An 11,557-nucleotide genomic window follows, 5' to 3' on the forward strand; every position below is an offset into this window, starting at 1 on the left:
GTGGCAGCCAGGATGGCTTCCCGCAGGCTGGCTTGGGCTGAGGCTGGGTGCGATGTCACCTGGTAGGGCGGGGCTCACACTTCAGGTCAGCAGGAATCACGGACAATGTGGGAAGCAGCCTGCTCAGAGTGGGAGATGAGGGCTGGGAGCCATGGGGCTGAGTGGGTGCAGGGGTGAGGCTGGGGCGGGGTACTCAGGACAAGGGGGAGTAACTCCAGCCTTGGGAGCCGGCCTGGAGTTGGAGCCAGAAGAGGTGGGGAGCAGCTGGGCTTACAAAGACCCTCTGGGGCTGGCTGGGCTGCAGTGTGTGGTTGGGGGGCTGAGAGGTAGGCAAGATGGAGAAGGGGCTGCAGGAGTCCCTGGCGCCAGGGAGCTCCCCAGTACTTGGCAGAACCCCAGCCTGCCTGGAAAGAATCCTGGAAACATTCGTGGAATTGGGATCAGGCGTGAGGAGGCCAGGGGCAGATTAGATGGGAGGCTAGCTGGAAGCCCCTTCCCAGGGCTTCTTCCTGCTCTCATACAGCAGAGCTGGGGTGGGCAACCAGCCTCTTGTCACCCCTGCCCTGCTCATCCCACATCCCTCAGCCCCACCCCTGCCTCCATCTCTCTCCCGGGGCCCCCTCTCCCTGAGGGTGGTCTGCACCCGAAGCTTCAGCTTCCTTCTCTAACGTGAACAGGGAGAGACTAGATGTTCTCTGAGGGCCCTTCCAGGGCGACAGGCCAGGGTGGACAGAACACGCTGAACCCAGACTGGGGGAGAAAGACTTTAATCAGAAAAGGGGACAAGGGGCCTCTTTATCCTTGTAGGGCCTCCTCTGGCTCCAGGAGCTGGGGGTTGGGGTAATGAACATGGAGGCGGGAGGTCTACAAGAAGTCCAGGAGGGGTCAGGACTCCTGGAGGGCCAAAGCAGGTGACTTCTTGTGTTTCTGCAAGTACTTCATTGCCTTCTTCACCGTTTTGTCCTTGGGGTTTGCACAAATGGTTCTACCAGAGCGAGTCACCAGCCTACATGGAGGGAGAACACCATGGTGGGGGGTCAGGGCAGGGAGGCCTTCCGGAGTCCTGGCACAGCCTCGCCCTGTGATGACCAGGACCCAAGCCCCCAAGAGGGGCTGGAACTCGCCTGAAGTCACCCAGGGTGGCAGTGGCAGTTCTGGGACCCCACACTCTGTCCTCAGTGATTCCCAACCCTTCCAGGGAGCCAGGGCTGCACAGCTTTGCTCCCCACCTCAGACCATCTGCATCCACGTAACCCTGGGGATGAGGGGTGCCTAGGAGGGGCTCAGGGTTCGGGCCCAGGCTGCAGAGGCGACCACGTAGGGCGCTGACTGCCCCTGTGCATGGGGCTGTCCCATGTCTCTCAGGGCCTCCCTTTCCTCATAAATGTATGAAGAGCTTAGACCTCACAGCCTGAGGTCCTTTGGGGGTTCACGGAGTGTGGAGTGGGAGTGGCCCTGAGGAGCAGGACCAGGGCGACAAGGGATGAAGGCCCCGGTCTGTCCTCTCCCCTCCGCAGTGGCCCTTCCAGGAGCTCCAGGGTCCACCTTCTCCCACGTTCAGCTCCTGGGGTAAGAAGGGGGGCAGAGGGGAACAGCAGGGGCAGACTTACACAATGGCTTTGTTGGGACAGTCGTCCGAGGTCTGGTACCAACCCACCAGCACCTTTTGGGGAATGGATCCTTTGTAGAACTGCAGGCAGCACTCCCGGCCCACGTTGCCTGCTCGAGCTGCGGGGAAGGCCAAGCAGGAACAGGTATGTGTGCGCATGTCTGCTTGGGGAGGGTCTGTGAGGGCCAGAACGTGTGTGTGTCTCTGTGGTGAGGGGTCTGTGTGTGTGTCTCTGTGGTGAGGGGTCTGTGTGTGTGTCTCTGTGGTGAGGAGTCTGTGTGTGTGTCTCTGTGGTGAGGGGTCTGTGTGTGTGTGGTATCATGTGGGTCCTTGCGTGTGCATTTCTACATGTGTGTGTCTGTGTGGTTGGGAGAGGTCTCCTTGAGGGGCTCTGTGATCATGTTTCTGTGTGGGGGAGTATGTGAGGGGTCTGCACCTGTGTCTCTGTGTGTGAGTCTGTGTGTCAGAGTGAGCACGTTTGTGTGCATGAGGTCGTGTGTGTGCTTTGAGGGGCCCTGCGGTGTTTGTGTGTCTGTCTGTGCACATGTCTATATGTGTTTGAGAGGATTTGTGTACACATGCCTGTGTGTGCGTCTTTGTGCGTGTGCACATTTGTGTGTGGAGATCTGTGTGCAGGTGTGGATCTGTATGTGCCTGGTGAGTCTGCGCATATATGTGTGTGTCTGCATGTGTGTGCATCCATGTGTGCTCACACTCAGACCAGCCCCAAATCACCAAACATTGACTCTGGACCAGGCTCTGGGCTGACCCTTGGCTGTAGCTGTTCCTTCAGTCCTCAAGCACACCTGGAGACAGGTGCTGTCACTACCCCATTCTACAGATGAGAAAGTGGAGGCCCGGGTGTGAGCACACTTTCCCGGGGCTTGGTGTCCTCATCTTAGCAGGAGAAAAAATATCCAGCATCTGCAAACTGGCAAACAGACGATCTGTGACTTCAATTCAGACCACCACAAGGTGCTTTCTGAGAAGCCTCGGAGTGTCCTCTCACCATCTTGCAGATGGAGCTTGGTTTGACTGACACGGAGCTGGCCAGGCCCAGACTTTTACAAAAGTGAGACATGCAGCCAACTGTGAAGGTCACCCCAATTAAGCTAGCCCCGAAGACTGTGGCCCTGTCACTGTGTCACCACACGGGGCGCTAACCAGCTTTGTTTCTCTAAAATAGTAATCTTAGCTCAGCCTTCCTTTCCCAACTGAGTATAAAAATCTCTTTTTTTTCACCTGCTCTGGGGTCGTGTGCTCCTGCCTTGATGCCAGCCCTCTCATTCTATATACTGTGCTGTGCTTAGGTGCTCGGTCGTGTCCAACTCTTTGACACCGCATGGACTGTAGCCCCGCAAGGCTCCTCTGTCCATGGGGCTTCTCCTGGCAGGAATACTAGAGAGGGTTGCCATATCCTCCTCCACGGGATCTTCCAAACCCAGGTCTCCCGCATTGCGGGAGGATCTTTACTGTCTGGGCCACCAGGAAAGCCCATGAAAACTGGAGTTTTCCTATTCCTTCTCCAGCGGATCTTCCCAACCCAGGAATCGAACCGGGGTCTCCTGCATTGCAGGTGGATTCTTTACCAGCTGAGCTACCAGGGAAGCCCCTCACTGTATATAAAAACCCATTAAATAAACAGACTCTTAACAAATACTTGTGAGAATTGCTCCTTGTCCACTGTCAAAACACAATCACAGTCACTGCCTCATGACATTTGCAGGGGGAGATGTGCAAGCAATTTTTTCCTCAGAAGCTGAGCCCCAAGTCCTAGGACATTCATCTTCCTCCTCCTCCTCTTCATCATCATCATTTTCCTTTGAACGCCTCCCTCTAAATCCTATTGCTGCCAGCCTCTCACACCTTTGCAGGAGTAAGTGGGGTGCAGGAATAATGTGCGTGTGCAGCTGCTGTGGTCTTAGCGGCCCCACCCCTCCTTGCCCAGTGTCCCTTCCTCCTGTGTCTTTCCTCTGCTCTCACCTGCGTGGGTGTCCTGCAGAAGAGCCCCCAGGAGGACGGCGACCAGGAGCAGTGTCTTCAGGGGAGCCATGGTGCCAGGAGCCGGGGAGAAGGTCTCTGTGTGTGGGTCCCTCTGCTCAGGGGAGACCAGGGTGAACTCCCAGGGTGAAGGTGACCTATTTAACCTCTTTGGGGATCTTGCCCCGCCTCTGATCACCTCACCCACATCTTTCCCTAGACCCGTGGAATTCGAAGAATTCGGGATGATTCAGCAGAAGTCCAGTCTTGGAATGTTTGTGGCTTTCCAGAGAATGGGCACTCCGTTGGGGACAGAGGTGGGGTATGTGTATCCGGGGGCCATGCACACTTCTCCTTTCACAGGGGACATTTCTTGGTTCCTCAAATAGAACTGAGACGCTTCCATCCTCAGCTGGCTGCATCCCTGCTCAGGCTGGCCAACGTCCTTCATGTTTGGTGCACCCTGGGCAAGGGGTAGGGGCAGCCAGGCTGGGGCCAAGAGGGACTGCCCACCTGGAGGAGCTTTTGGGTGCTGGGAAGGCCTCCTCCGGGGGTCAGCAGGCTGCACGGGCATCATTCTGCAGGGGTAGCTCCATTGCAACCTGAGAAAGGCCTGGGGCCCAGACAGCCTGGGTGTGGGTCCTTTACCAAGTTGGGCTTTGGACCACAGCAGGCCAGAGCTCTACAGGTTTTTGTTTTTTATAGTTTCGTTTATTGCTTAATTAATTTTAATTAATTAAAGGTGGGCTTTTCTCTAGTTGAAGTGAGCAGGGGCTAATCTCTAGTTGCTTCTCATGGCGGTGGCTGCTCTTGTTGGAGAGTACAGGCTCAATAGTGTTGGGACCAGCCCAACAACGAACTGACCTGAGGGAGTGGTGCCGCAGAAGAATAAAGAAAAATAAGACTCAGAAATAAAGGGGGGGTCGGGGGCAGAAGCCATTCGCAGGCAAAAGCCCAGATCCTAATCCATGCGTGTTTTATTGGTAACATCTACTTCCTTGTACGTGCTCTAGAGATATCTGTTTTTTACAGTCTCAGATTGGGGATAAGGATATATAATGCACAGTCCACAATGTCAAAGCTTCAGGCCTTTCATGAAGCTTTAGCTCTGTTTAGCCCATCAGCTAGTGACAACCTTTCTCAGCAACTCCCTCAAGGCTCTGGTCACAAGAACAGTCACTAATGCTTTTCCATCAGTCACATCAGTACTTCAACATCTTGTTTTCAAGATGTTTTTCCACGTTGTTCTTTTTACTGCTCCCAGCCCTTCACCTGGGAGTGATGAGAAAGTCATTCTTATTTTTCAAAGAAGCCCTGCTAATTATAGTACGGGCCTGTGTGGAGCATATTCCCTATGTATCCCCCTTTTTTATTTTTAGAAGCTTATTTTTGATGATTGTTGATCATAGAAGCCAAAGCGATAGTCACCGATTGCTGTTGTTGTCTGTTGACTTTCTTGGTGATTTGTTGCCAGACTATGTAGAAACAGAAAAAAAGGCACATAAAAATTAACATGAAACCAGCCATTGATCCTCTGATAGTTTTCAAGTGAGGAATGGGATTTAATTGAGAAATCCCATCTGCTGCTGCTTCCTGCAGATTAGATCTTTGCAAAAGGTGTAGTTTCTCAGAGAAAGTTTCCATAATCTCTTGCTGTAAATTATTACTATCCAGAGATAGATTACCTTGATTTAAGAGGTGGTGTTTAACTTTGTCCCAATGAAATGAAGATTCACTCTATTTGTGAGGAGTGACACAAAAGAAGCGATGTTCCGATCACTCTTAAGACGAATCTGTTTTTGCAGACTGTTTACTTGATCACCGAGTAGTGTAACAACCTGTTGTAAATCAGCCATTTGTGCAGCTGATTTTCCATCTATTTGTCTTTGGATAGACTAAAGAACATCAGAATCTTTATGCCATTCCTGCACAAACTGCACAGTCTGTACAGCCTGATGTAACGCCGCTCCTGCCACAGCTGCTGTAGTAGCTATAGCAATAATTCCTAAAACGGTAGCAGTTAACAGTCCAATTAACCATTTAGTGCGTTTTGACACTTTCTTTAAGGATTTCTTCTACAGTATAGACTGTGGGGCTATCCTGCCATGGTCTATTCATTTTTACTGGAAGCCATACTCCAGATCTGGTTTTTAGAATATATAGAGAACAGTCATTCTGAAATTGGAGATAAGAGTTGATACAAGTGTAAAAGGAACAATTTTGACAAGTAAGTAACCCAGAAGAGGCATTATAAAAAGTAGGTCCTATCAAAAATATGAAAGGTAAACTAATGCTTTAATCCAATGGGTTGATTTTTTATCAAACTGTAAGAAATGACTGGATATTGTTGAATTAAATCACCCCTTCCATGCTGTTATGGCTTGGAAGACAGCTGATATTTTCCACAATTCTGATTGTAAAGGCATATAAGGTAATTGAGGCAAGGGAGGGGAGAAACTCCCTCCATGTCAATATATGGAGCTATTAACAATGTTATTCATGGAGTCATAAGTATTGTTTAACAATATAGGCAAATCTAAATTATTATTTTTATCCAAAGGATCTCCTTCGGGACTCCAATCAATAATTTCTACATCAGAAGTATTGGCCATAATATGTCCAGTATTCAGTTCAGTTCAGTTCAGTTGCTCAGTCGTGTCTGATTCTTTGCGACCCCATGAATTGCAGCACGCCAGGCCTCCCTGTCCATCACCAACTCCTGGAGTTCACCCAAACTCGTGTGCATTGAGTCGGTGATGCCATCCAGCCATCTCATCCTCTGTCATCCCCTTCTCCTCCTGCCCCCAATCCCTCCCAGCATCAGAGTCTTTTCCAATGAGTCAAGTCTTCATATGAGGTGGCCAAAGTATTGGAGCTTCAGCTTTAGCATCAGTCCTTCCAAAGAATACCCAGGACTGATCTCCTTTAGAATGGACTGGTTGGATCTCCTTGCAGTCCAAGGGACTCTTATGTGTCTTCTCCAACACCACAGTTCAAAAGCATCAATTCTTCGGCGCTCAGCTTTCTTCACAGTCCAACTTTCACATCCATACATGACCACAGGAAAAACCATAGCCTTGACTAGACAGACCTTTGTTGGCAAAGTAATGTCTCTGCTTTTGAATATGCTATCTAGGTTGGTCATAACTTTCCTTCTGAGGAGTAAGCGTCTTTTAATTTCATGGCTGCAGTCACCATCTGCAGTGATTTTGGAGCCCCCCAAAATAAAGTCAACCATTGTTTCCACATCTATTTCCCATGAAGTGATGGGACCGGATGCCATGATCTTCGTTTTCTGAATGTTGAGCTTTAAGCTCAACATTTCACTCTCCTCTTTCACTTTCATCAAGAAGATTTTTAGTTCCTCTTCACTTTCTGTCATAAGGGTGGTATCATCTGCATATCTGAGGTTATTGATATTTCTCCTGGCAATCTTGATTCCAGCTTGTGCTTCTTCCAGCCCAGCGTTTCTCATGATGTACTCTGCATATAAGATAAATAAGCAGGGTGACAATATACAGCCTTGACGTACTCCTTTTCCTATTTGGAACCAGTCTGTTGTTCCATGTCCAGTTCTAACTGTTGCTTCCTGACCTCCATATAGGTTTCTCAAGAGGCAGGTCAGGTGGTCTGGTATTCCCATCTCTTTCAGAATTTTTCCACAGTTTATTGTGATTCACACAGTCAAAGGCTTTGGCGTAGTCAATAAAGCAAAAATAGATGTTTTTCTGGAACTCTCTTGCTTTTTCCATGATCCAGCAGATGTTGGCAATTTGATCTCTGGTTCCTCTGCCTTTTCTAAAACCAGCTTGAACATCAGGAAGTTCACGGTTCACGTATTGCTGAAGCCTGGCTTGGAGAATTTTGAGCATTACCTTACTAGCGTGTGAGATGAGTGCAATTGTGCGGTAGTTAGAGCATTCTTTGGCATTGCCTTTCTTTGGGATAGCATTAATTTTTCTTAAATCAGTCAATATTCTCCATTTCCCAGATTTCTTCTTAATAACAAAGACAGGAGAATTCCAAGGACTAGTAGTTGAGGCAATATGATTAAAAGATAATTGCTCCTCTACTGGCTGTTCAAGAGCCTGTAACTTTTCATGTGATAGGGGCCACTGCTCTGTCCAAATAGGCTCCTCAGATTCCCATGTCAATTTAAGTGCTGTTTTTTGTTGTTTGGTAGTGGCCCCCACAACCTGTGTATTTTGAACAGGATTGTATCCCATATTTGCCATAATTTGTTTAGCTTGAGAAGATATAGTAGGAATTGTTACATAAGCTCCCCATTGCATCAGTAGATCTCGTCCCCATAAATTAATAGGGGTATCTGCAACTAAAGTTGCAGGTTGTTGTTCGGGGCCTGAACAGGTCAAAATATTAGTACTTTTTTGAATATTTTGCTTAGTTCCAATTCCAGTTAACATAATAGGGATATCTGTTGAAGGCCAAGAAACTGGCCAATGCTTTTTAGATATTATAGAAACATCAGCTCCAGTATCTATAAGTCCTGAAAATTGCTTATTATTAATATATACAGATAATGTGGGTCTAGAATCAGATACAAAAGTTTGCCAATATACCTGTTTTCCTGTCCTCCAGTTTTCCAAATCCTCCGGTTTTTTTAATATGAGATTTACTAGTAGTGATATAAGGTAATAATAACAACTGAGCCATACGATCTCCTTTTATTATTTGATAAGGATACTCTGTTTTCATCATAATAGAAATTTTGCCCTCATAATCTTCATCTATAACCCCCATTAGGACTTGAACTCCCTTACTTGTTGAACTACTGTGTCCTAATAATAACCCCACACTTCCTTTAGATATCGGACCTTTAATTCCTATAGGGATTTTATAAATTTTCATAGCTGGCATAAGAAGTAAATTATCAATGGCAGGGATATCTAATGTTGCACTCCCGGATGTTGCAGGAAGGAGGTTGGCAACCCGGGTGTATGGTTTGAAAGGGCTGGATGAGGTTGCTGTTCGCTGGCTGGGTACACAAAAGGAACAGCTTTCCAGGTTTGTTAAGAGCTCATATTGTTTGACGGGCCCTGAGCGGAGCCCTTCTTCCAGTTTCCCGACAAAGGGGATCCAATTTTATGAATTTAGATCTACACTGATTAGCCCGATGATTTCTTTATTATAGCAAGGGCATAATCCAGGTGTCTTTTCATTTGTGGGAGTAGGCTTATTAGGGGTATTTTATTAGTCTTGCAATTTTTCTGCACATGTCCTCTCTTACCACAACTAAAACATTTAATCTCCTGATTCATTTATTGTTTCAAGCCTTAATGGCTTGAGCCAACAATTGCATCTTATAGGGTTCTGATCCAATATCATGACAAGCCTTAATATAATCCTCTAGAGGCTTTCCTTGTGTTTTGAGAGGCTGTAAAACCTTTTGACATTCTGAATTCGTATTATCATAGGCAAGCATCAGTAATAACATATCCCTTAATTCAATTTGAGCAATAGTTCTCACCAGATTTTGTCTTAATTGGGTGATAAAATCAGTACAAGGTTCTTCATTAGATTGTTTTACATTAACAAAAGAAGGATGAGACTGTCTTGGGGGGCTAACCTTTTCCCACACCCTAAGACAAATAAATCTTATCTGACTTATAAGTTGATCATCGAATTATAGTTGTCTCTGAACCCCTTGATATGCTCCTGACCCTGTTAATTGTTCCACAGTAATATTAAGAGGAGAATTAGCAGCTGCATTTCTTTGAGCCTGTTGAGAGGCCTCATCTTGCCACCATGTTCAGAATTGTAAAAATTCCGAAGTGGATAAACAAATTCTAGGAATCGTTTCTCAATCATATGGAATGAGTTGTTCAGACTGAGCCAACCCCTGAATAAGACCTGTGGTGTAAGGAGATGTAGTTCCGTACTGTGTAAATGCCTGTTTAATCTTCTTAATAGTTTTGAAAGAGAGAGGAGTATGTTCAAATTGTACCCCGCCTTGTGAAAGTTCAGCATTAGGGGGCACCTCACGATACAGTCACGATAACAGGCGAAACCAAAGTACCAAGGTCACCTTCTCGCCTCACTGCTCCTAGAGCTTGTTGAAAAGATGAGAGAGCAGGCGCCTACGTCTTTGGTTTTGTGACTGCGGCTCTAAATAAGTACCCCACCATCCAACGGTGTGTCAGGATCTAGTGGAGGGGTTCCTGAGCTATAGGGGGCTCTGGCCAAGGAGCCGAAGGCTGTGAGACTGGTGATAAAGGGAAAGCTTGAGGATGTTGTCCCGTACCGTAGTTAATGTGGGATTTAGGACTCAAAAATCAAGCCTCTCTCTCCCCTTCCAAAGGATTATATTTCCCTTTATCCAGATTTTCATAAATATGAGGCAGCCGGACAAGCGACTCCTGAGATGCAGGAGGAGCAGGAGTATGGGATTCTGAATCAGAAGAGTCAGACAGTTCAGAGTGTAAAGGAGCCAAAGTAGTATATAAGGTTACAAAGAGACCACACACTTATAGGAATGGGTTCCCCAGACTGATAGGCTCTACACAAACAACACATCACTTCTTTCCACTCATTAAGACTCAAAGTCCCTTTTTCTGGGTTCAACCAGTAACAGAGCTTATGAATTGCCTGAAATGATTCCCCAAAATTCTCTTCTTTCACTTGCACTCCAGAGCTGTGTAGTAAGGTTTTTAGAAGCATAATATAGTCAGCATGCTTAGAAGGAGATTGCCCCATTGTGTCCCTGATTGACAAGTCCACAGGGGTGTCCTCACCGAGTACTTTCACTGTCCTTCGATCTCTCGGCTGGAATTCTCCGCGTCTTTTGGCACTGTAAAAAAGCCTTGAAAGCTACTTGCACCCTCGGGTCCCTGTTTGGGCACCAAATGTTGGGACAAGCCCAACAACAAACTGACCTGAGGGGCAGTGCGCAGAAGAATAAAGAAGAATGCACAGGCAAAAGCCCAGATCCTAATCCTTGCATGCTTTTTATTGCTAACATCTACTTTCTTGTACATGCTCTAGAGATACCTGTTTTTTACAATCTCAGATCAGGGATAAGGATATACAATGCACAGTCCTCAATGTCAAAGCTTCAGGCCTTTCATGACTCTGTTTAGACCATCAGCTAGTGACAACCTTTCTCAGCAACTCCCTCAAGGCTCTGGTCATGAGAACAGTCACTAATGGTTTTCCATCAGTCACATCAGTACTTCAACATCTTGTTTTCAAGATGTTTTTCCACGTTGTACTTTTTACTGCTCCCAGCCCTTTGCCTGGAGAAGGCAATGGCACCCCACTCCAGTACTCTTGCCTGGAAAATCCCATGGACAGAGGAGCCTGGTAGGCTGCAGTCCGTGGGGTCGCTAAGAGTCAGACACGACTGAGAGACTTCCCTTTCACTTTTCACTTTCAGGCATTGGAGAAGGAAATGGCAACCCACTCCAGTGTTCTTGCCTGGAGAATCCCAGGGACGGCGGAGCCTGGTGGGCTGCCATCTATGGGGTCACACAGAGCTGGACATGACTGAAGCGACTTAGCAGCAGCAGCAGCCCTTTGCCTGGGGGTGATGAGAAAGTCATTCTTATTTTGCAAAGAAGCCCTGTTAATTATGGTACAGGCCTGTGCATAGCATATTCCCTACAAATAGTTGCAGCTCACAGGCTTAGTTGCTCTGCAGCATGTGGGATCTTCCTGGATCAAGGATCGAACCCTTGTCTCCTGCATTGGCAGGCAGATTCTTTACCCCTGAGCCACCAGGGAAACCTTGCAACAGGTTTGAATCGCCATTAAGTCCTAATCTGTAGAGACTGGGAAGCCAAGTTCCCTCAAATGGGGCATCTCACTCTAGGCTGCAGAACGGAAGGGAAGGATCCTTGGGAGAGAATGCCTCCGGCTCCTAGGAGAGTCAAGTCAGCTTGGAACACATGATCAGGGTCTGTCCTCAGCCAGGCCCTGAGCAGACATTCCATGAACCCCGTGGGCTGCGGG

The 11,557-nt window shown here is 47.5% G+C and overlaps 1 protein-coding gene across 1 annotated transcript; it reads right to left on the reverse strand.

Moving 5' to 3' along the window:
• Positions 1 to 751: 751 nt before the first annotated feature.
• Positions 752 to 3,805, reverse strand: CCL17 (chemokine (C-C motif) ligand 17). The gene is made up of 3 exons (XM_010861891.1): positions 3,593 to 3,805; positions 1,611 to 1,728; positions 752 to 1,006 (listed from the first exon to the last, which is right to left on the reverse strand). Exons 1-3 carry the CDS (start codon positions 3,660 to 3,662, stop codon positions 886 to 888), a joined length of 309 nt encoding a protein of 102 aa, XP_010860193.1. The 5' UTR covers positions 3,663 to 3,805; the 3' UTR covers positions 752 to 885.
• Between the last annotated feature and the right edge of the window lie 7,752 nt (positions 3,806 to 11,557).

Source organism: Bison bison, unplaced genomic scaffold (genome assembly GCF_000754665.1).
Source record: "Bison bison bison isolate TAMUID 2011002044 unplaced genomic scaffold, Bison_UMD1.0 scf7180017864473, whole genome shotgun sequence".
Lineage (NCBI taxonomy): Eukaryota > Metazoa > Chordata > Mammalia > Artiodactyla > Bovidae > Bison > Bison bison.

Bases quoted from the DNA above. Each gene is read 5' to 3' on its own strand.
- CCL17 (XM_010861891.1), bottom strand. From the start codon at position 3,662: ATGGCTCCCCTGAAGACACTGCTCCTGGTCGCCGTCCTCCTGGGGGCT. The intron at 1,729-3,592 runs GTGAGAGCAGAG...CCTTCCCCGCAG, and splicing joins TCTGCAGGACACCCACGCAG to CTCGAGCAGGCAACGTGGGC. The intron at 1,007-1,610 runs GTAAGTCTGCCC...CCCTCCATGTAG, and splicing joins TGTCCCAACAAAGCCATTGT to GCTGGTGACTCGCTCTGGTA.